Source organism: Jaculus jaculus, chromosome 13 (genome assembly GCF_020740685.1).
Source record: "Jaculus jaculus isolate mJacJac1 chromosome 13, mJacJac1.mat.Y.cur, whole genome shotgun sequence".
Lineage (NCBI taxonomy): Eukaryota > Metazoa > Chordata > Mammalia > Rodentia > Dipodidae > Jaculus > Jaculus jaculus.
Genome location: NC_059114.1, coordinates 68,777,168 through 68,802,438, shown reverse-complemented (window position 1 = coordinate 68,802,438; position 25,271 = coordinate 68,777,168). Strand labels below are relative to the sequence as shown.

Below are 25,271 nucleotides of genomic sequence, written 5' to 3'. Positions count from 1 at the left end.
CGTCTTCATTTGGGCCACTTCACAGCAGGCTCTGAGAGAGGCAGGTGTGTCTGTGGGCAGAGACCAAGTGTGCATAAGTGTATGTGTGAGAACACAGATCCAGGAAAAAGCCCCTGAGAGTCCCACACTCTTTTGATGACACTTGGATAACTGCCTTGCCTCAGGCTGGGAAGTGGGATCCCCCCCCCCAATCTTTCCTGCCTCTTTGAACACAACTGTGGATTCTCTAGCTAAAAATACCATTTGGACTTCAAGATCAGAATCAAGTCATCCTCCCTTTTTTTTTTTTTTTTGCCCCCTCTGTATGATTTTGTACAAAATTCCTTCATCTGTCTGCACATTTATGACTTCATTTGTGAAAGGTATGAGCAAGCTAATCACTCCACTCCTGCCCAGCTCTCCGCCCCGAACCTCTAGGGAAGCAGATCAAGCTTTGCAAGTCCTCAGTCTCCAGGGTGGGCATGCTTCTGCGTTTCTGTACTTAACTGTCCTGACACCTTTGCCAAATCCTGACTTCCTTACTGCGACTTCCCAGCTCCTCTGAAGAGTCCAGATGTGATCCTGAGTAACCCGACCTCGCATTCCTTCGTTCTGAACTGGACGACGTACGCCACCGAGTCCCAGCCTGGTTTCATAGAAGGGTACCACGTCTATGTGAAATCCAAGGACGCACAGTGTCCGCAAGAATGGGAAGAGGTGGTTCTTAAAGGTGACACTCATTTGTTCCCTTAGACTCTCAGCAGCTCAGCACCAGACACACTGAGAAGGGAGGTCCTGGGTTACATCTTCAGCATAGGGGGAAGGCACCTATAGGGTGACTCTGAGGCCAGGGTGGAGGCTCTTCCTGCACTTCTATTTTAGGATCAAAAGGTATCTTAAACAAATGCCAAGGCTGAACATGAAAGTAGGGACTCCTATTTTAATTCGCTTCAAAAACAATGCTAGCCTGGCCACACCCAGTGAAAAATACTGCCACTTAGGAAACTTTCTTGGGCTTTTTCCTTTGGCTCTGTCAAATGTTACCACTATTTGCTTATTATTTATTTTTACTGAACTGTTTGTGCAGTGCTGGGGATTGAACTCAGGGCCTCATACATATTAGACCAGCAGTTTATCACATCTCTAGTCCTTGAATTCAGTTTTAATTCTCTTGCAAGCTCTCACTATCCCTGATAAATTCTATCTGCATCACCAACATCCCTTTTTTTATTGTGCTGTCTTGAATGTTCCCCCATTGTACTGAGAGTGGTGGAAAATGCTGATTGTGCTGTTTACCATGTTCTTAAAAAAAAAAAAAAGATTTATATTTATTTATTTGAGAGAAAGAGGCAGAGAGAAAGAGAGAGGGAGAGAGATAGAAAGAGAGAATAGACATGACAGGGCATCCAGCCACTGCAAATGAACTCCAGACGCCTGTGCCACCATGTGCATCTGGCTTATATGGGTACTGGGGAATCAAACCTGGTTCCTTAGGCTTTATAGGCAAGCACCTTAACTGCAAAGCCATCTTTCCAGCACTGTATTCTTAAAAAAAACAAAAAACAAAAAAAAAACAGGTATTTATTTGCAAGCAGAGAAAAGACACAGAGAAGAGAGAGAGACAGAAGAATGAGCACGCCAGGGCCTCCCTCCACTGAATACAAACTTCACATGTGTGTCCCTACTTTGTACATCTGGCTTTACATGGATACTAGGGAATCAAACCCAGGTGATTAGGCTTTGCAGGCAAGCTCCTTAACTGCTTAGCCATCTCTCCAGCCCCCAGCCCATATTCTTAATAAGGATTGTTTTTTTGAAAACCGTATTGTTTTTGAATCACAGGTAGATTGGAATGCTGCAAGTATGATATCAAAAACCCTAAACAAAAGACAATCTTTGTGGACAAACTGAAGCCAGAAACCTTGTATGAGTGCTTCGTTACTTCGTATACTAGTGCGGGCGAGAGCCCTATTGGAGCTTTCATGACGATCAGAACTCCAGATACTCACAGTGAGTTTCTCCAGATCCAATCTGTTTCCTTAGCAGTGAGTTCCTGAGACACTGGAACTTACGGCACTGTGGCCCTTACCGTTGTCTACATCAGGAATTTTTTTTTTTTTTTTTGAGGGAGGGAAGGAGGGAGAGAGAGGGGAAGAGAGACAGAAAAGGCCAAGAGGAGAGAGAGAGGAGGAGAAAGAAAGAATGGGCATGCTAGGGCCTTCAGCTGCTGCAAACCGAACTCCAGATGCATGCACCTCCATGTGCACATGAGTGACATTATGCACCTGTGTCACTGTGCATCTGGCTTACATGGGACCTGGAGATTTGAACATGAGTTCTTAGGCTGCAGGCAAGTGCCTTAACTGTTAAGCCATCTCTCCAGCCCTACATCAGGAATTTTTTTCTATCATTTTTTAAAGTATTTTATTTATTTATTTAACAGAGAAAGAGGGGGGGAGAGAGAGAGAGAGAGAGAATGGGCACGCCAGGGCCATCAGCCACTGCAAATGAACCCCAGACACGTGTGCTCCCTTGTGCATCTGGCTTACATGGGTCCTGGGGAATTGAACCTGGGTCTTTTGGCTTTGCAGGCAAATGCCTTAACTGTTAAGCCATCTCTCCAACTCTACATCAGGAATTTTAACCTTCTCTCCTTCTCCTACCCCTTCCCCTCTGCCACTTTCTTACACACATACACACACATACACGTTACTCAGGACTGCACTCCAAAACTTAGGTGGAAATGGCATTAGTCTGACTGACGATGTGACTATGGTGTGGAACCCTCCTAATGCCCTTCTCTGTAACTCAGTCTTAGAGTCACTTGACAGATCACATATTTGAGCATTGACATCATAAGAGCTACAGGCTTCTGCCTGGAGCAGGCTCTGGAGTGGTGGTGGTGGAGGGATGATCTCCGCCTGTCTTCCTTCGGGCTGACTTGCTGGGCTGCACAGTGACCTTTCTCCAGATCCTCTTGGGACAGTTAGAGCCGATGATCGGGCAACTACATACCAGTTCGGTGTTTGTGCTTCAAGTGGGGAAAGGGTATGATGGCGGACTGGGTCTTTTCTAAATGCATCCAGCTAGAAAAATGGAAGAGATAAAATAGCACAGTAGAAAGTGAAAGTAGAAAGCTTTCCGTGAGGAAAGCTATTGCCATGGTAAATCCCCACAAGAAGTTGAGGGAAGGAGCATGGACCTTGGGCTAGAAAAGGTCTTCCAGGAAGGACTCAGAAGAGGGGCCTGGCGGAAGGAAAAACAAACAGGTGTGAAATCCTGCTGGAAGCTTCCTGCTTTCCTGGACTCAAGGCCTTCACTAACGGCTTAGTTGTGGGGACGCGATGGTCACACTGGGGACCCCGCTGAGCCTGGAGTCAAGATGGGATGTTTGGAGGCCTTGCAGAGTGTCTATCCCACTGAAACATCTGTTTCTGTATGTGGACACCGGGTACCATGTTTCTGATTTAAAAGGCATACTGGATTCAGGAAGTCCCTGATTTAATGATGGTCCAACTCATGTTTTTATTTTTGTTGTTGTTGTTGTTGAGAGACAGACAATGCAAGCAAACTCTAGATGCATGTGCCACCTTGTGCATCTGGGTCATATGGGTACTGGGGAATCGAACCTGGGTCCTTTGGCTTTGCAGGCAAGTGCCTTAACCCTTAAGCCATCCCTCCAGCCCCAACTCATGTTTTGTTTTTTTTTTTTTGCTTCCCAGGCAAGCACTTTCACCACTAAGCCATCTCTCCGTCCCTCTTTTCTTTTCCTCTCTTCAGCCTACATGCTGTTACAGATCATACTGTCCATGACCATGTGTGTCTTGTTCCTCCTGGGCCTGTGCTACTGGAAAAGTCAGTGGTAAGTGGGAGAGGAAGGTTTTACCCATGAGTCAGAGAACACTCTTTTAAAATTGGAATGAGATGGAGCAATATGAGAAAAAGTTCTAAATAGGAAAAGGACAAAGGAAGTGAGATTGTAATTTATTTGAAAACTTAGCCTTCCAGGTTATTAGATGAGGAAAACAAACAATAATCATTTCAAAGACTTAGGAAAAGTTGTTCAATAGCCTAAGCTAATCTTTCTATCTCACCTTGTGCTTGGAACCATCCTATTTTAAATATTTTTATCTTTATTTATTTATTTGACAGAGAAAGAGAAGAGAGAGAGAGAATGGGCACACTAGGGCCTCTAGCCACTGTAAACAAACTCCAGGTGCATGCGCTCCTTGTGCATCTGGCTCATGTGGGTCCTGGGGAATCGAACCTGGGTCCTTGGGCTTTATAGGCAAACGCCTTAACCACTAAGCCGTCTCTCCAGCCCTCAGAACCATTCTATATCGTGCTTTATCCAGAACAAGCCATGTAATAATGTACATTGATACTGCAAGAACTAGAATGATTTCCATTGAATCAATGAGAGAATTAAAGCAAGAAAGAGTTAAGTAACTTGCAGCACAGCAGACAAGTCAAGCATTAGAACCCAGGAATCTGACTCACTCTTAACCATTCCATTAATTGGTGCAATTCAGTCTGGTTCTCTCATTGTTTTGTTAGGGTGAAGGAAAAGTGCTATCCTGACATCCCAGACCCCTACAAGAGCAGCATCCGGTCACTGATAAAATCCAAGGTAAATGTGTGGACTTGTATGAGGAGCACATACCTGTTAAGATACGTGCGGTGGTTCACACCTGTAATCCCAGCACTAGGGCAGGTGGCCTCTGTGAGATTGAAGTCAGCTTGGTCTCCATTGTGAGCTCCAGCCAGCCAGGATTACACAGTGAGATGTCGCCAACAAATAAAACATGAAATACACTAATAAATAAATACAGGTTTAGGGCTGTATTGGTCATACTTTCCTAGATCTCTGTAGGAAAATATAACAAGTTCGGGCTGCTTCTGCAGAGCCACGAGACAAGTGATGGGAAGGGCCAGGGTACAGCCCTGTAGCAGAGCACTTGCCTAGCACAGGTAAGGACCTAGGTTTTGTCACTATCAGAGACCAAAAAAAAAAAAAAAAAAAAAAAAAGTGATGAGTGTTTTTATTTCTCTGTCCTGGTAAATCAGTTCGTTTGCACCACCACCATACCCAGGAAGAAACATGAAAACTCCAGTGTTCCTCACATTTACATGGACAGTTACATATGTGGTTACATGTTTCTGTGTCCTTTGCAGGAGAAGCCTCCCCTAACAATCATGAGTGTCAAAGACTGTATTCCAGATGCTCTTGAAATTATCAATAAGTCAGAAGGCACCAAGACACAGGGTGGAGGCACTGGGAAATTGCACGCAGAAAATGCACCAACTAAGCTTGCCTACCTTCGCCTCCTGCCAACAGAGGGTTCCTCTGGCCCTGGGCCCTGCATCTGTTTCGAGAACTTTACTTATAATCAGCCAGCTTCTGACTGTGGCTCCTGCGGTCATATCTCAGTACCCCCCAGAGACCCACCATACCACCTGGAACTACTGACCTCGCCTAACAATTTGCTGAATGTTCTAGAGAAAGACTACACAAATTCCCTGGGAGAAATCCCTGCTGAACAAAGTAGTTTGAATTATGTGTCCCAGTTGGCTTCACTTGTGTGTGGAGACAAAGACAGCCTTGCCACAGATCCACCCATGCCGCAGCATTGTTCTGAGTATAAAATGCAAATGGCAATACCCCCATGCTTCTCTCAACTCCCCGGGTGAGAACATCAGCTTGTCCTCAATGATCCTTTTAGGTCAAGGTAAACACTACCATTAGTCAGAACTAACCCAGTTCATACACTACAGGTGCTCAGGGAAACATAGCTAGCACCATGCCAAAACCACAAGTCCAGATCCTTAATCCCAAGACTGTCACTAACTGCAGAAGTGAATTCTATGACCATGATTGTGTGCTTGACCAATGTCCAGAACTGAGCAACTCACCATCCTCTTACTGCAGGCTTCGCGTAGAAATGGCGGGATCTGGGAGCACGCTTTCCTTCTTGCTATTCATTCATTATCCAGTACATGTGCCCTTGACATCTAATGGGCCTCAGACTCATTACTCAGACCCTGTCCTCTTATATCAGTTTTTAGGGAGAAAACATCTCCGTTAAAATTGGCCTTTGCTGGGCATGGTGATGCAAGCCTTTAATCCCATCACTCGGGAGGCAGAGGTAGGAGGATGGCTGTGAGTTCAAGGCCAACCAGACACTACATAGTGAATTCCAGGTCAGCCTGGGCCAGAGTGAGACCCTACCTCGGGAAAAAATAAAATAAAATTTGGCCTTCATCCCAGGGGCAGAACAAGTGTGTGGATCAATGCCACAAGAAATTTACTAGAACCTAAGTTGTCAGTGTGTTTGTTGTATTTAATAAAAACAATTGCAAATGTTTGAGACCAAATCAAACTTTAGACTTGCTGTGAAACAGGAATTTGTAGTGCATGAACACTGTAAAGAGAACTCTTGGTGCAGAGACAGAACCTCACAGGCAAGATGTACAAACAAAACAATCTCCATGACGACTGCTGTCTAGCTTCCTGTGGTAACACAGGACTTGGTGTCCAGGTTAACAGCACTTCTATTCACTATGTCAGTCCTCTTCCTTTATTTTTGACTACCTCAGATTAGAAAAAGGAAAACTGGACTGGAGAGATGGCTTAGCAGTTAAGGTGTTTGCCTGCAAAGCCTAAGAACTTGTGTGAATCTCCAGGTCCCACATAGACACACGATGCAAGTGTGCAATGTCACGCATGCACAACAAGGGAGCACATGTGTCTGGAGTTGGTTCACAGCAGCTGAAGGCCCTGGCATGCCCATTCTCCTTTCTTTCTCTCAAAATAAAAATCTATCATTAATTCCTTTCACATTGTATACCCCCTGCAACCACATTTAAATGTTTTCATGTAAAATTGTTTGGACTCTGTGTTAAGCTGTCTGGATCAAGATAATTCTCACTCTACTCACTCTAATTTGTATTTATATCCCTATCATGCCAAAATATTAATACCACATTCTATTGTTGGATACAATTGTAGTTATAACATGTTCTGTGGGGTGAGAAATTCTGCACTTGCCTCACAGTAACTCTGTCTCCTGAAATACACTTGGTCCTTGGATCTGTGGGTTCCACATCCAAAGATTCAACCAATCTCAGATAGATGTTTAAAAAAAAATTGGCACTGTACTGAACCTTTTTCTTCATTATTCCTAGGGACAGTGCTAAGTATTCCCATAGCACTTACATAACATATTATGCATGTGATGACACAGTGCATGAAAGAACATGCATGACATATGCAAATATCATTACTACCTTTACATAAGGGACTTGACTGAGCATTAGTGGACTTGGGGCCACCACCAAGGAATAACTATATATACGAAGTATGCAACAGGTGCTTGATACATGCTTATTCCCTCCCCCCTCCCTGCCCACCAGACAACTCTGACTGTCAAAAGCATGAAGAGGGGTTCCTTTTGTTCTGGTGACTACTGACTGTCAAGTGTGGTGTCAATACCAGCGCATGTGTGCACGTAAGTTATCAGTGTCAACAATATGGAAGTCTTATCTCAAGTGACTTCAAAAATGCAGACATACATCAGGACTCTTCTTTCTGTTCAAGCTTTTCACCCCCCCTTCTTGTTGCATATAACCAAGGCTTTTGCTAGAAAAATTGGTTGTGTCCTGACATAGTACAGTATTTTGGGCAATGTTGCAAAAATACTTTGGTCACTTTTGTCATTACCCTATTTATGCTCTTTTGTCAGCTGTACTTTTTATTTAAAATATGTATACAGAAATGTCAATGACATTGATCTATAAATGTTGTATTTCAAAATAAGATTTTGTTTACAAAATAATCTACAGAACCTTGAAGTTTTTTTTGTGGGGGGGGGATTCTATATTGATTTCCACAATGGTTGCACAAGTTTACACACCTATCAACAGCAAATAAGGAGTCTTTTCCCACACTCTAATCAGTATCTTTTGTCATTTGTTTCCTTAATAGTCACCATTCTGACTGAGGTGTAGTTGTAATGTACATTTTCTTCATGGCCGCACACTTTCTTAGATTGTTGGTCACCTGTGTTTCTTCTTTTGACTTGGAAGTTTGTGGGTATTTATTTTTGAGTTATTTATAGTCTGGACATTCATCCATGAAGACTCCCCCTAAAAAACGCTTAGATCTGATAAACATTTTCAGCAAAGTTTCAGGATACAAGAACAACATACAAACATCAGTAGTTTTTCTATTCTCCCCTAATAATAAACTTGCAGAGAAAGAAATCAGGAAAAAACATCTTTCACAGTAACTATAAACAAAAACACCACCACCAAAAAAAAACAAATTAAAAAGGAATGACATTAATCATGGGGATAAAAGACCTTTACAATAAGAACTTCAAAATAGGAGAGAAAAAAAAAAAACAAAGAAACTAAAAAAATTGACTTGTCATGCTGACAGAATATTGTAAAAATTGCTATTACCAAAACTGACCTACAGCCGGGCATGGTGGCGCATGCCTTTAATCCCAGCACTTGGGAGACAGAGGTAGGAGGATCGTTGTGAGTTCAAGGCCACCCTGAGACTTCATAGTGAATTCCAGGTCAGCCTGGGCCAGAGTAAGACCCTACCTCAAAAAAACCAAAAAAGAAAAAAAAAAGTGACCTACAGACTCAACACAACCATCATGAAAATTCTAATGTCATTCTTCACAGAACTACAAACAGGAAACCTAAATTTCATAGGGGAGGCAAAATAAACTTTGAATGGCTAAAGTAATCCTTAACAGAAGGATCAATGGTGAGAGACTTCAGTACCCAACCTCAAAATATACCACAGTCATGTCACTGAAACCAACACTATGTACTGGTACAAAGACACATGGACCAATGGAATAGAGGACCCAGTTCCTTACGTAGAATGATACTAGATCCTTATCTCTTTTAACTTACACAAAAATCAATGCAAATTGATTACAAACCTTAATGCAAGACCTTGAGGAAAACAGAAGCCAAACACTTCCAGATATATGCATCTAACAACCATTTTCTGAAAAGGACTTCAAAAGCACAGGATTCCATGAATTGGCAAGAAGCATTTAGACGTCAAAAGCTTCTGCACAGCCATAAGCATACTGAAATATTGAAAGTCTCTGACCTGCAACGAGAACCAGTCATTTAAGTTAAACTGTCTTTCTGAAACGTAGCAATATCCAGCCTGACGCTTTGTCTTCACACTAAATATCTTATGTTCATGTGCACCACATGCATTGTTCTGTAGTACAGTTCTCAGTAGTAGATACAATCTTAACATTGCCTTATGAAGTTGTAGTCAGAAAGTTTGAAGTTTATCAGGAATCTTAAAAACAATGGGTAAGGTGAAATATATACAAAATAATTCAATAAACCCTTACATAGCACCATCAGCCCCAACAGCCATTACTCATCCAACCTTACTTTCTCTCCTTACATTATTTTGAAACAAATCCTATTATTTCATTTGTAAATATGAGATTTAATGAGCTCTGCAGCTTCTAACATGGCTGTATATTTTTTTAAAAAGTAGATCTAAAAACAAGATTAGTGGTAATTCCTTAGAAACAATGGAGTATTTTGGTGGCAAGCTGTGTGCAGGGAAACCTGCTTCAGGCTGAGGCAGCAACCTATTTATTACACAGTAGGCAGAAACTTGCTGAAAATGCTGACACTCTAGTCCATATTAATTACGGTCAATCTCATTATCTGTAGAACATGTATTGGTAAGAAAATAAGTTGAATTAGACTTGACTAATGTCCCATCTAAGAGCTCTGTTGAGAAAAGCTGGCTTCATCTCAAAGAGCTCCAAAGTTAACACCCTGCATGAAGTACAACTTCTACAACCCAGAGAAGAGCAGGGAAGACAGTCTTCAGAATGAACGCTGGTGAAAATGGTGTCACCAACACAATCACCAGTTCTCAATTTCAAGGACTACTTACCTGCTGTTGGCTAGTTCTCTAAAATAAGCATTAAAGCTGGGTGTGGTGGTGCACACCTTTAATCTCAGCACTCAGGAGGCAGAGGTAGGGGGATCGCAGTGAGTTCGAGGGCACCCTGAGAATACAGAGTGAATTCCAGGTCAGCCTGGGCTAGAGACCCTACCTTGAAAAACCAAAAAGACCAACACTGCAGTAGTATTCTGAGAGTGTTACTATGTTAAAGATTTTAAAATGAAACCACCTCTTTCAACTATATTCTGACTTTGGTTTTCCACAATTTTTCATTTCCCTGTGGTATGTTTTGCCACAGTTGGCTATGGGTGAGCCTCTCTGGTCTGGCTAGTTAGTGCACAGAAACTGAATACCTTCCTCAGAAGGTCATTGTCTTCCTATCACCACCACTGCATATATCACTGCACACAATATTTCCTCAGAAAACAAAACAAAACAAAAATCAGAGCCAATGGCGGTGCACGCCTTTAATCCCAGCACTCGGGAGGCAGAGGTAGGATGATCGCCATGAGTCTGAGGCCACCCTGAGACTCCATAGTGAATTCCAGGTCAGCCTGGGCTACAGTGAGAACCTGCCTTGAAAAACAAAAACAAAAACAACAAAAAAGTAGAGCTGTTCTACCTAGACAGTTCCATTTTTCCAATAATGACTTGAAATTTTTAAAAAATTGTCTGAGTCAATATTTAAGCAAGTGTAGTTATTTTAAAAGCTTGGGACCGGGGCTGGAGAGATGGCTCAGTGGTTAAAGGTACTTGTTTGCAGAACTTGACAGCCTGGGTTTGATCCCCCAGTTCCCTTGTAAAGCCAGATGTACAAAGGGGGCACATGCGTCTGGAGTTCATTTGCAGTGGCAGGAAGCCCTGGTATGCACATATTCTCTGTCCATCTGTTTGCCTCTTTCTGTTTCTCTCAAATTAAAAACAAACAACACACACCTGGGTAGAGCGCCTCTACATGGTATTAACCAGCCCTGCTTGTGGTCTCTAAAAATCCTGCTAACTGAAGTGATATATATCAGCATTAGCCTGTAGGAGTCAGATCAAGGCCACATGAGCTTTTCAAATAAAGCACCACCACCACAAGTTAAAGAATTTTAAGTACATTTTATTAACAATGTATCCCTTTCATAAGATTATACTTCAGGAGCCTTTTAATGCCCTTAACATAAACTGTACACATTATACAAAAACAAGAAAACCACAACAAAAAAATCAAGGTGAGCAAAACCATTTGGGGACAAATCTTATTTAAATTATACACAACTCAATGAAATATTCTTAAGGAAAATATATAAATACTTTTTCTTTCTATGTTACAGTTATACAATATAAATCAGATTTCAATGTCTGTTCAGTGACCTACAAACACCAGAACCTCCAAAAATGTAGCAGCGTATTACTAAATAAAAAAAAAATCTTGTGGTCAGAGAGCATAAGTCAGATTTTTTTCACTACCCCTTACCACCTTCCAAAACTAATTTACATCACTTGTTTTACAATGCATCTTTAGGGCTTCTGACAGGCTAGTATTGGAAGTTTTCAAAAGTCATCTTTAACACTCCTCTTTCTGCCCCCAAACTTTGCATTTTGTGCTAAGTCAACTTAGATAAGTGGGAAAACTCTGAGATATGCTTCTATTATGGCATAAATTAATTTTCCATATTATGTATTTTATAATGAAAGTCGAACAACAATGTGCAATGTATGCAGTTGGTGGCATAGCTAGCCACCTAGTTATAAAATACTCCAAGAGGGAAATTTCCACATTCTGTGAGTCACATAAACCTACTGTAAAAGAAAACTACCCCAGACACTTGGAATTAAAGGGAAAAAAATTCCTGGAAGCTTTTTGCAGATTTCAGTGTTCTTTGAGGAGCACTCTTCTTACTTTCACTGGTATGCTTTTTAATGAAACTCCCAGTGTAGTGAAACTCTTGAAATGGACACAATAATGTATGTTGTAAAGAGACAATGGTGACCTTCCCAAATTGCATTTAGTAAAATCTAAGATGTTCATTCCAAGCAGCTCTCCTTGTAAGTCTCTCAAATGGAATTCTACTTCACCCCACGCATGTTCTCACGGATTATAAATCTGAGACAAAAATGGAAGCATAAGTCTAAAGGGGTAAAAAACCTTACTTCCAATGAACATTTCCCAAAGTAGTTCACAAGTTCTTCTCACACAAAAATTAGCACCTCATTCTTACCACGCAAAAATAATTGCAGTTATAATTTGAATAACAGACAATTTGGTTTTTATTGCTTAATGATCTGTGCTTTAATATGGGGGTAAAAGGCATCCTCTGAATGGAATGAAAAAAATGTATATAAATAGCAGTAGACAAATCTAAATAAACACTGACATCTCACTTTTGAACACTGCCATTGTGACATGCCCCGAAGACTTCAGCTTTAATTTATCTTGAGCTCTAGACAAGAGCTGAGAACGTCCAAAGCTGCATCTCTAGTGGACTTGACTTGTACACATCATTACTGTAATGATGCACACTTCCAAAGCTGCATCTCTAGTGGACTTGACTTGTACACATCATTACTGTAATGATGCACACTTCCAAAGCTGCAGCTCTAGTGGACTTGCACGTATCATTACCATAATGACGCACACACTTCCAGTTTCTTCCACTGTCACTGTCTTACAGAATGTTGTTATGCTACCACTCTTCATTAGAAAGTTTTAAGTTAGGGAAAACACATTTTCACCCTCAAATATACCTAAGCACAATCAGGAAAAAAAAGTATAGGCAATTTTAGAGCATATTTAATTATAAATACTAAATTTTTAATTCCCCTATGTATTAGTATTCAGTTTGTGAAGCTGAAATCTGTTCTTAAAAAAATTCAATTAGAAAGGACAATTCACTTTACAATTAGAAATTCACAGTTTACAACCAGCTTAACTTTCAAATTCCTCCAAATTATTAAATAGTTACCAATAGTACAAATTTATATGGACTAAGATTAATTCTAAAATCTTGAAAAACTACAGTACTGACATTATTTTGGTAATATCTATTATTTATAGGTGATTATCTCAATAATTTCTATTACCACTGATGCCATTCCTAACCTTTTCTGCTATAACTTAATGTTCTTAAAAACCTAAGTTAATCACTTGGCACTGTGTGTAGTTTTCATCATAAAATTCTACCTTTATACAAACAAGTACTTAAAGAAAACACATCAGACCTGTCAGTGAAACCATGGAAACACCAAATAGCACTATAAATTTATGCACAGGTAATTTTTTCTTAGTATATTGACAATCACGATTCCAAGTGTCTTCTCAAAATAAGTGCTATAGGCAGATATGACGACACATATATATATATTTATATACATGCCTTTCAAAGTAACAGTCAAAAATCAAAACATAACACATAAAAAGAAAAATAAAACTGTTTGGCTGTTTAGTAACAGCCTTAATTTCTAGATGGATGATGTGGGGGGGGGGGTGACAGGATAGGTTTTATGTGATGAAAATAAATGGTTAACTTTTGAGGGATGAAACCACAGATTTTATACTCTATTAACTGAGGTAGTGTTCAAAATGAATGTCTAAAATGTTAATCTCACTATGAATAAGACTACTACATTACTTCCTTTGGAGCTTTTAACCACTATTTGGTCTAGTATGTCTGATATTTGGTTCTGTGGAAAGGCAGTTTGATTATCCAAAACCAAAGACCAACGTGACAGGCAACATTCTTAGAAGTATTGTTGACATTTAAATAAACACTTGGGTTCAGTGATAAAGTAGAAAGAAACTGTTTTACTGTCACTGAGTTTTATGAGAAAGCCTAAAGAGCTGCTCTTTAATGCAAGCAGCGGCTTAGAGCCCTTATCTGCTTTGCTGTGACTAAGCGGTACCCAGTGCGCATGAAGAGTCCGCTGAGGTGCAAGCAGAGGTGTCAGAAGCAAGGTGAAATGCTTCATCCCAATGGGAGCTTTCAGTGCCACCAAGTTAAAAGAATCGCTGTGAGTTGTTTTCTGGTTCACAGGAATCTTTACACAGATCTCAGGAACAAGCCCATTACAAACGGATGTGCAGCATGGGAATATTAACCAATGGTCTACGTTGGGGTCAAAGCTGATGTGGAATTGTAAAAAAACGCTTTACACAAATGAATTAAAAAACAGTTGTAATAAGTCCAGCTGGAATTTTTCTATTTCTATATAGAGATTTCAAAAAGATAATCCTTTAATTTATAAGCATTCTAATGATGGTGGCCATGCTACTTTTATATACAACTTTGCATATATGTTTAATTCCTGTAAAAATTTCCAAATATCTTTATACATACACAAATTAGACAGACCCTGCCTTCATCAACAAAACTTCACAAATGTGATGAAGGTAGTAACAGCACTCTTAATCTCACCTACCACTGCATTTAGTCTGTGCAAAACAAGAACACTGATCAAACTACTGCTGCTTTGAGATTTAGTACTTAAGGCTTTTCACTACAACTTCCAATATAATGAGTCTCCTTAATGATGCTTTAAAAGGAAATGTGGCTCTTCGTTTCCAATGGAATGTGTAAACTTTAGGTAAACTTGTCTTTCCCTCAGGAGATCTGAAGTATTGTTTAATGCTTTGCTTTGGGTCTAAAGCATTAATGCTTGGAAAAATAAAACTGGTGAAATAGGAAGTTGATAAAAATGGAAGTCCACTATAACACATACATGCTGTAAATATGAAATATTTCAATTCTACTCAATCAGGAATTGTAGTGAAAAACCTTAATTGGTACAAATCGTAACTGAGGAGATGGACAGTAAGTGAGCATCTTTACGTGTTTTCGAAACGGAAGAGTAACTCAGACATTCTGGATCGTGGAGGCTCTTTCTTCTGCTCTGAGGAGAGCAACCTCGGATGTAGTGTTACTAACATTAAGGACACGTAGAAGGCAGTGTTTTCCCTCCAACACCGGCAATCACAGCACACACCACTGTGGGAACAGGACGCAGCCCTGTAGACTCCTGGTTTCCATGAATTAGCTAACAAACAAGGCATCAACTTTTCACCCTTAATAATAAAAAAGCACTCAGAATTAACCGTGTGAAGGGTGCTTCTGCACATCCCATTTTTGTTCTACTGCCATTATGCGTTTAAAATAAAAAAATAGAAAAACCACGAGGGTATTCTGTATGTAGGTATTCAGTGCTTGGTTCTTGCATATGATGGTAACTGAAACTCTTACAAGTGTGGCAATGAGGCATGAACCCTTCAGAGGCTCAGCAGGGACAGAAGGAAGTGGATCTGGTTAGGGAAGTCAGCAGTTCCAACTGTTCATGTACCAGTAACTGCTGGAGCAGTGCACAGATGCTTCTGTCTGCTGTCCAGCCAGTCAGTATTCTGTGAGGCTTGTAGAAAAACACACATATGGATACATGTACATCAGAAATATGAGGTCAGGATTCGGCAGATGTATCGACTATAGGTTGCTTTGGTGGTACTGCCAACACAGCCTCTGCTTCTTCATGCATCTAGAATGAAGTGGCACACATGATTAAGGACTTTGAAAAATGGCATTCTAGAAAGATAGGTTACAAAAACCCTACTTACTTGCAAAAACTGGACATCTTGAAATAACTCCTGTATGAACCTCCGACACTGAAGTCTAAATGTGCAGTGTGACAGCAAATGAGAAACTTCAGAGTAAAGGCATATGTCATCAAATGTTTGGGGATACTTCTCCTTAATTCTAAAATGAAAGAAAGGATTATGGTGTCATAAAAAGTATAATTATGATTTATTTATTTTTCCTCCAAAGTATCATAGTCAAATATTTTTCTCCAGATACTGATTAGATGCAATGATGGCTTAATAATGTAAAATATTTAGTGTTTCCTTTTGTTTTTCTCTTGACACACAGTCTGATATAGACCCAGCTGGTTTTGAACTCTTGATCCTCCTGTTTTTACCTCTCAAGTGCTTGGATTATAGGCAGGGACCACAAACCCTGGCTTATTATCAAGTATTTCTATCTCAAACTGTAGATAGTCCACTTTTGTTCCTTTGAGATCATCAAAGCCTAAATATTTCTTGTAAAAGTTAGAAATGCTTTTTTGTACTAATACAATAAATTACAAATCTTATTTATCAGACTAAGATGGACTCTGATTTTCCAAAATCAAGTTTTAAAGTGGAGTACATTTCTGAAGTTAGACTCATCTGCAGCTAGACCATCCCCTCACAATCAGCTGTTGGTGGATGTGGATGCTTAGGCAATGGCCTCACTCCTAGAGCTCTTGCCCCCCATGTCTAGAACCTGCATCATCTTTAAAAATGCCCCACGTAGGGTTGAGGAGATGGCTGAGTGGATAAAGCATCTGCTGTATACATGTGAGGACCTAAGTTCAGATCCTACATAAAGGCCAGGTGAGCATGAGGCAGCCTGTAATCCCAGCACGGGAGGCACACATAGGGACCCAGTGGTAAGCTTCCCAACGCTAGCACTAGTCAAAGACCCTGCCTCAGTAAACTAAAGAGGAGAGTGACCAAGAAAGACACCTGCCATCAAACCTCTGCCTCCACATGCCCACAAACACCACACACATATGTCCTCTATGACCCTGAGGTACACTTCTTTTGAGAACCACTACTTCAAAAACTGCAAATAAATTTGTGGAATATTTGACCAGAATTTTCTTTTGCTATGCTACTATGACAGAAAAACAATGAAGATTATATGTTTTATTTTTATACTTTTTATTTAGAGAAAAAAGAGAAAAATAATGAAATCAAGAAACTATCATAGTTTTATGTGTGTCTGCTTTTCTCAAAGGCTTTATTTTAATCTTAGGACTCTTTACTTAAAAATTATTGACAGCTGGGCGTGGTGGTGCACATCTTTAATCCCAGCACTCAGGAGGCAGAGGTAGGAGGATCGCTGTGAGTTCGAGACCATCCTGAGCCTACATAGTGAATTCCAGGTCAGCCTGAGCAAGACCGTACCTCCAAAACCAAAAACAGAACAAAAAAACAAACAAAAATTTTGAGGATCCTAAAAAGCTCATTTTTTTCAGAGTTGTAGGTATTAATTATGTTATCAGAAACTGAAATTGAGAAAATTTTAACATTAATTCACTTTAAAATATCTCCTTATATGTCAGCATAAATAATATGCATTTTAATTAAAAACCCCTAAAAGTAAGAAATGTCTTTAGATACAGGTTTACATTTCTGCAGTCCTCAAGTCTGGCTCAAACGAAAACAGCAGGATTCTGACTTTTTTGCAGGCCGTGTGCTGCGACTGAAGCGCATACATATACACAGGCCTAGAGAATCCAACTCACACAGACGTGTAATTCCGTTTGCAAGTACTGCTGGTTAGCCAACCCTTGAACGATTTCAAGTACCATCTTGCACCTCAAAAAGCAAAACCAAAAACCATCATGCACATCATTTACTCACGTTAAAAGTCCTGTTTCATGACATTTAGTTGAAACTGAACTACTCAAATTAATAACTAATCTTAGAACTTCTTTGCGAAGGAGTATGCGGCACATGGGTGTGTCATCTGGGATGGTCTTAACACCTGAAACGAAGATTACAACGTAGTTTCTTATCTATCACAATGTGAAATGATTATAATTCATACAATTTGCTTTTGAACTTTACCTAAACATCTAAAACTGAGAACCAGTGCACATGATCTATCCATCATTGGAAAGCTGAAGTCTAACAGCTTGAGAGGGTGTTGAGGAACAGCGGGTACAAGTGCAATATGGAAGAACCTGCTCAATTACAACTGATCTGTCACAGCGCCGAAGCAACTCTAATTACGTTATACATGAAAACACACAAAACCAACTGCTCTGACCTCTCACCTAGTAACAGTTCTGTGCTCTTGGTGCTGCTAGCAGAGCCTTCTTGAGACGCTCCATCGCTGCACCCAGAAATCCCCGAGAACTTAGAAGGAACCACTTCTAAGGGGTTCTGCAGAGTCTGCTCACACCAATCTGAATACGGAATATCCTGAAGGTCTGAAGAAGAAAAGGGGCTTTAACGAAAGCGTCACAGCGGCTCCATTCCTGCGCTCGCACTGCACTTCACCACACGATTCCTGTGGCTTCTCTTCCACTGCAGTAGCTGCTCCCATGATAAAGATTTTCAGAGTAAATCTATACTACGCAGATAAATAATTTCCCACATAATGAAACCTGCAAAATTTCAAAGGCTTTACTTTCCTAAACAAAACAATGTAGGAAATGTGCAATTTAAAGTCAAAGTGTCTCATTTTCTCTACTTTCCCGCTCTCCCCCTAACAACACAGCCCTCCCACCAGAGCAAGTACAATTCGAAGTACTATGCTTTTAATTTCATAGAGCTGGTTATTTTAATTTTCTCTTTCTTAGGTTATACTATATGATAACACTTTTTTTAATTAAAATAATAATTATTTCTGGGGCTGGAGAGATGGCTTCAGGGTTAAGCGTTTGCCTGTGAAGCCTAAGGATTCTGGTTCGAGGCTCAATTCCTCAGGACCCACGTAAGCCAGATACACAAGGCGGCACATACATCTGGAGTTTGTTTGCAGTGGCTGGAGGCCCTGATGTGCCCATTCTCTCTCTGTATCTGCCTCTTTCTCTACCTGTCACTCTCATATAAATAAATTTAAAAAAACAAACAAAAACATCTTTAAAAATAATTATTTCTGCCCCTATTTAATCAACACCAATAAAAGAATCATATTTGCCTAGTTATCTGCAGTTGAGTTTATTTCCTTTTTCTCTTTTTGGGTTTTTGGAGGTATGGTCTCACTCTAGCCCAGGCTGACCTGGAATTCACTATGCAGTCTCAGGGTGGCCTTGAACTCACAGCGATCCCCCTACCTCTGCCTCACTAGTGCTGGGATTAAAGGTATGTGCCACCATGCCTGGCTTGAGTTTATTTCTTAAAGTTACATGTAGTACATTCTCCATGGGCTGCTAAGGGTCCCCTAGGTGAGATTTTGAAGTCAACTGTACACGAAAGCTTGATGTATTTTTGAAAATTTAGGAACTAGTCTAGTTCCATCTCTATGCAACTCGTAACATTATTTTTTTGGTTCTTCCAGGTAGGGCTTCACTCTGGCCCAGGCTGACCTGGAGCTCATGATGTAGTCTCAGGCTGGCCCTGAACTCACAGTGATCCTCTTAGCTCAGCCTCCCAAGTGCTGGGATTAAAGGCGTGGACTACTACACCTGGCCAACTCTTAACACTTTTAATGGGTTGACAAGTATTCTATTTGTGTGTGTGTGTGTGTGTGGTTTTATCCATGTGTGCAGACGCTCATTCCCCATACATACATGTGAACCCTGTGTGTGGTGTTCATTCCTCATGCATGTGTGTGGTGTGCCTGTGCGTGCAGATACACATTCCCATGCATACGTGTGCACGGTATGCGGTGTGCATGTGTACACATGCGCATTCGTCATGTATACATGTGTACAGTGTGTGTGGTGTGCATGGGTGTACAGGCGTGCATTCCTCAGGTATATCCACATGAAAGCCAGAAGAGGGTGCTGGTGTCCTCTATCTCTCCTGCCTTAGTTCCTTGTGACAGGGTCTCTCACTGAACCCACACTCCTGGCATTTCGTGGCTACACTAGCAGACCAGCAAGCCCCACCAGTTCTCCTATTGCTGTCCTCAGTGAAGTCACCCGGCTTTTTATGTGGGTGCTGAAGGTTGAACTCAGGCCTTCAAGCTTGTGCAAGTGCTTGTACCCACTGAGGCATCCTGTTGAACCCACAGTGATCATTCTACTACCCCAGCCTCCCAAGTGCCGAGACTAAAGACGTGCCCCACCACGCCCGACTGGGCATGATTTTTAAACTACCAGGATAAACAGAACCAAAAATTCTTGGCATTGGAGAAGGGAATGGCTAATACCTACATTTCTTTTTACAGACTGAAGCTATTTGTGTGACTCAGCTGACGGCAGACTGTGCACACTAGACTGGTATGATCATGTTTAGGGACTTTTATTTTCTAACATCTTTTGATAAGTATTCAATACACTTTGCTTAATTATTATTATAAATTTGGATCTCACCTTTTTTCCATAAACTAAGTGGGTTGACCTAAAGGGTTAATGTTTAGGTTGTCAACCACACGTGTTCATTTGTTATTGTTCTTCCTTTTTAATTACCAACACCCTAGAGCTTAACTTTTAAAAAAATGCTACTTATGTATTTATTTATTTAAGAGAGACAGAGTATGGCAGAGGAACTCAAGACACATTCACCACTTTGTACATTTGGCTTTACGTGGATACTCGGGCATAGAACCTAGACCAAGCAGGCCTGCAGGCTTTGCAAGTAAGAGCCTTTACTCGTCGAGCTGCCACCCCAGCCCATTAACTTTATCTTCTAGTTAAAAACAGAAACAAGAACCACGGCATTTTAATACTTAAAGCAGACTGGCAACCTTCTTTACTCCATGGAGCTCATTAGAAAACTAGCTAAGTGCCACTATTAAATGTAAGGAAAGCCAAACTTAACTGGCTTAACTCAGAAAAATAAACTATAAGCTAACAAAAATAACAGAAAGCCAAAAGCCATAGTTTATGGGAAATGATGACAGAATTATGTCTGTAAGCAACTCAAGCTGTAGTGTTTTATAAACACTCATATATAACAGTGTGTTAGGCAGATGGAGACATAGACAGGATAAAGCACGAAAACAAGGTCTGTTTTAGAAATTTAGTCAGATCACCATAACTAAGCCATTAAGAGTTGATGAGAAAATTATTTCTACCATAAACCATTTTCCTTTACTGAATGAATCATTCACTGAATAATTACTGATTGCAGTTAGCACCGTAAGGTGTCACCATTCCCATCTACAGGTTTTAACTACCATCAGAACTAAAGCTCACTAAATTAGGTAGACAACCCAAGATGAATAAGCAATTGACTAGGAAGTCTTGGCTTTGAACAAGTCTCCTGATGCCAAAGCCCAGCCCTCTATGTTTACACCTGTGCTCCCAGTGGCTGGATGGACTGCATTTCCTAGGGTCTCCCAAAGGTTCTGGCTTGGAGAAGGAGAGGCCAGGAGAGGAGCTCCATCTCACTGGTCTAGGTTTTAAATAAAACATAGATTTCTACAGTCACCACTGCCACTTTTGACACCTACTTGCCCCCCATTAGTTTCTAACCACTCCTCACAGCTTATCAATGTAGTCATTTACACATTCAAATGGGTCCTACTGCCAGTATCTCTCATACTTGACTCATTTTTTTTCTATCTCATATTGCTTAGTCCAAAAACACTCAAAAGTTTTCCAATATAAGTCGGTTAACAAGACTAGAGCAAATGAATGAACAAACGGGACCCAACACATAACACAACACTCTATTCTGAAAGGTTAATGTTTTTACTTGCATACACTGAACGGGACAGTGCATGATGCCAGCAGAGTCAGCAGAACACAGAACAAAGCATGTATTACATATCCTAGTCTAACAATCCTTTCTTTCATCTTTACCATTTTTTAAATGTTTTACCGTATACATAATGTGTACATATTTACACTGTATTGTTCTCACCAGGGGCACATCTATATCCTTCAACATTTATTTATCACGAAGCAATCTTTTCTTACACCATTTCTGAAATGAACAGTAAATTCCTGTTCAGTCACCCATCATGTAAAAGCATAATAGAACTTGTTTCTCTTACTAGTTATAAATTAGTACTCATTTCACCATCACTCAGCATCAGCATGCTAGGATTACAGAAGCCCACCAAATCTTTGGCTGGCCTGTTATTTTATTTTATTTTGTGGTAGGGTCTTGCTCTAGCCCAGGCTAACCTGGAATTTCCTATGTAGTCTCACAGTGGCCTGGAACTCTTGGCGATCCTCCTAGCTCTGCCTCCCAAAGTGCTGGGATTAAAGGCATGCACTACCACACCTAGCCTATTTTAATTATTTATTTATTTACTTGTTTTTTTTGAGGTAGGGTCTCACTCTAGCTCAGGCTGACCTGAAACTCACTATGTAGCCTCAAGATGGCCTTAAACTCATAGTGCTCCTCCTACTTCTGCCTCCTGAGTGCTGGGATTAAAGGTGTGCGCCACCACGCCCAGTCATTTTTATTTTTTTATACCGTGGAGTCTAGGTATCGGACTGAGGTACTCCTGCTTGAAAAGTGAGTGCCTTGTCCACTGAGCCACCTCCTCAGGCCCCACCTGTCATTCTGGAAAAAAAAAAAAAAATCACTCTATTGTGAAGTGACTGATTATCCATTGTGGTTTTGACTTACAGTTGATCATTGTTATGTCTTTTTGCAAGAAATGTCCATTTAGGTGTATTACCCATTTATATTTTTTGTTTTTTTGTTACTGAGTTGATTTCCTTATATATTCTGGACATTAATCTTGTCTGACACTTAGTTTACATTATTTTCTCCAATTCTACAAGCTATTTTTCTCTGGCTTCCTGTGTTTAATCTTTTTAGTTTAATGTAACCCCATTTTTATAGTTTTGCTTTTACTTCCTTGTTTGGTGTGTGTGTGTTTTCTCCTATTCTAGTGACCTGAAGAATTTCATTCATCCTTTTCTTCCAGAACTTTTTTAACGTTTCTGGTCTTGTATTTGAGTCTGTAATCCATTTTGAGTTGATTTTTGTACAGTATGAAAGACAGAAATCTCCTTTATTCTTTTGCATGAGGAGATCCATGTTTTGAAGATCATTTATTAGCAACACTGTCCCTTAATAAGTGTTCTTAGCACATTTGCTGAAAATCTGTTGGTTGTAGATACACAGTTACTTTTGGCTTCTCTGTTCTCTTCTATCCCCACGCCCTGGCACGAAGGGACCCAAGCCAGGGAGTCATGCACGTGATGCAAGCACTCTAGCAGCGCAGCTACGCCCCACGCCCTCCACTGCTCCTCTCTGTATCTTTATACCCAGAATATGCTGTTCTAACTACTACCGGGGGAGGGGATTGATATGAATTTTAATGCTATTTTTCTAAATCCATAAAGAACATCATTATTTGGATAGAGACTGTGCTAAACTCTGTCCTTTAGGCAATATGGGCATTTTAACAATATTCTTTTTCTCAACTCAAATGCATTATTCTTTAATGTGTGCATCCTGAAGTATTGCTGAATTCACCTTCTTTCTCCCTATCGCCTGACTGATCTGAACAAGATTTCTCATTTCTATCCACAACCATCACTTACTAGGTCTAGTAGTTTTGGTAGATTCCTGCCATGACAAACACTGACAATCTGACATCTTCACTTCCAATTTGGATGTCATTTCTTTTTACTGCCTGATTGCGCTGGCCAGGAATGAGCTCTGACAATTTTTATCCACTATCATCAGATTAGAAATCTTAAGAAAATGAAATCTCTCAAGGTTAGGCTTAAAGGTTTAAAATAATCACACAGAAAAGAGTGCATTACTAAGTTATCTGTCATACATAATGAAGATACTTTTTCCTGGCACTCAAAACTTCTTGGCACTTTTCAAACTTTATTGTGCACAAGAACAAGCTGGGAATCTAGTGAAAATGCGTTCTTATTCACTAAGAGTGGGGAGGAATTGGAGCTCCTATGTCTCTAGGAAGTCCTCAGGATGAAGCTGACCTTGCTGGTCTGTTGTCCACCCTTTGACCAGGGAAGGCGTGGTAGGGCTTGGTCTCTCCCCTGCCTCAGAGCTCTACTGGCACACTGTACAGACAGCCTGGCCTTCACTTGCATCTCCTCTCCCCTGCCTTCAGAGCTCTACTCACACAGGTGTCTTTTCACTCTCTGCTCCATGTGCCAAAAACACACTTTTCCAACTCAGGGTCCCACTCTGCCCAGGCTGATCTGGAACTCATTCTATAGCCCCAGGCTGGCTTCAAAGTCACAGCAATCCTTCTACCTCTGCCTCCTGAGTGCCAGGATTAAAGGTATGTGCCACCATACCTGACTCTAAAACACTATATTCCCTTTTTCACTTAGCTTCTGTCCATGCTTTAAGTTGCAACAGTGTCAATCTTTCTTTTGACCCTTATACTTGGTCATATGCCTTGGTTACTTCACATAACCCATTCTTAACAGCACTTGTTACAAACCCAATATTAATATTTGCTTGATTTACCAGTTAATCCATGAGTTTCTTTCCATGCTGGAAAAAGTTTAGAGTGCAGGCACAGTGTTTTGTTGGTAGATTCTTTCCAGCTCCCAACTGTTTTTTCCAGAGGCTAGTTCAATGGCTAGCCCATGGTAGTGGCCTAATAAATATGTTGTGTATATGCATGCTTAAAGGTTCAATTAGCCTCTCTCCTCTCCCTTCTCCATCAGTAGGCAAATTATAATGTCTCAGTTAAGAGTTATGCTCACCCCATTGGCAGTGGGTCCTCAGTTTTACATTTACTTCATGAGAAAAAGGAGTGGAGGAGAATGGCTACCTCAAGGTGAGTGCCTCCCTCTCTGAGTGCAACAAATCTTTCACCAACCTGAAACACTCAGCTTTCTTCGCTCTGTCACTACTGAATTAGATGTGCCTTGTAACTAGGAAACTGGCCCCCAGTTTGCCAATGCTCTGCAAGTGCTTTAAATATATTGCCAAATGTATATATGAAAAAGAACTCACAGGAAGCAAATCATACACAATGAAACCAAGCATTTTTTTTACTGTACCACATCTGATACTTCCCCCTAATCTCATAGGCAAAACTGTAAGTAAGTACTAAAGATAATGTGTACAGAATGCCAAGTGGGGGCCAAGTTGCTCATGCCCAACCCAAGCCTTACTGGACATGGAACCATTAGGGGTATCAATATTTTAATACAGCCTTATCCTATTTGTGGCATGTCAATTTCCAAAAGCCATGAATTGGGAAAGTTCTGAAACACTACAGAACATTGGAAGAGTGAACCAGAGCTAGGTAGCTATGTGAGATTTGCTAAGAAAATGGATATACTACAAATATTTTAAACACATACACTAATTTGAAATAGCTAATATATGTCACTTGTTGATTCAACTTTAAAAAATCTCAAACCTGGGACACTTTATTTACTCTCCAAGTACATCGGAACAGCCTACTGCACGCAGCTATTGTCAGAAACACAAAACAAAAGGCATGGTCTGAAGAAACACAGGGAAATAGAGCAAAGTGTCAACACCTGCCTTAGGGGTCAGAAAATACTTCAGACATGATACTGCTGACAATGAGAAAGAGGTGGACTTTCCATACTGGCAGTGTGTGAGAGAGAGAGCCTCCATTTGTGCGGCGAAGGGGAGGGTAAGGGGAAAATAGCAGAGAAAACACAATTTTCAACGCTGAATAGTTGTTCAAAACATCAAATCCGT

General features: G+C 40.5%; 2 protein-coding genes across 4 annotated transcripts in view; one reads left to right on the top strand and one right to left on the bottom strand.

Annotated features, from left to right (window-relative positions):
* Osmr (oncostatin M receptor) overlaps nt 1-6,675 on the top strand; it is a 40,713-nt gene extending 34,038 nt beyond the window's left edge. The window contains 6 exon segments of the mRNA XM_045132155.1: nt 536-709; nt 1,822-1,989; nt 3,760-3,841; nt 4,537-4,609; nt 5,155-5,642; nt 5,644-6,675. Of these exon segments, the coding sequence (XP_044988090.1) occupies nt 536-709; nt 1,822-1,989; nt 3,760-3,841; nt 4,537-4,609; nt 5,155-5,642; nt 5,644-5,725 (1,067 nt within the window). The 3' untranslated portion in view covers nt 5,726-6,675.
* Nucleotides 6,676-11,030: 4,355 nt separating this feature from the next.
* Nucleotides 11,031-25,271, bottom strand: part of Rictor (RPTOR independent companion of MTOR complex 2) — a 132,022-nt gene continuing 117,781 nt past the window's right edge. For all 3 annotated transcript variants that reach the window (XM_045132084.1, XM_045132087.1, XM_045132088.1), the window contains 4 exons: nt 17,801-17,956; nt 17,385-17,508; nt 15,534-15,672; nt 11,031-15,454 (listed from right to left, as the gene is read on the bottom strand). In XM_045132084.1, coding sequence (XP_044988019.1) covers nt 15,380-15,454; nt 15,534-15,672; nt 17,385-17,508; nt 17,801-17,956 — 494 coding nt within the window. In that variant the 3' untranslated portion in view covers nt 11,031-15,379. The remainder of the gene's footprint in view (nt 15,455-15,533; nt 15,673-17,384; nt 17,509-17,800; nt 17,957-25,271) is intronic.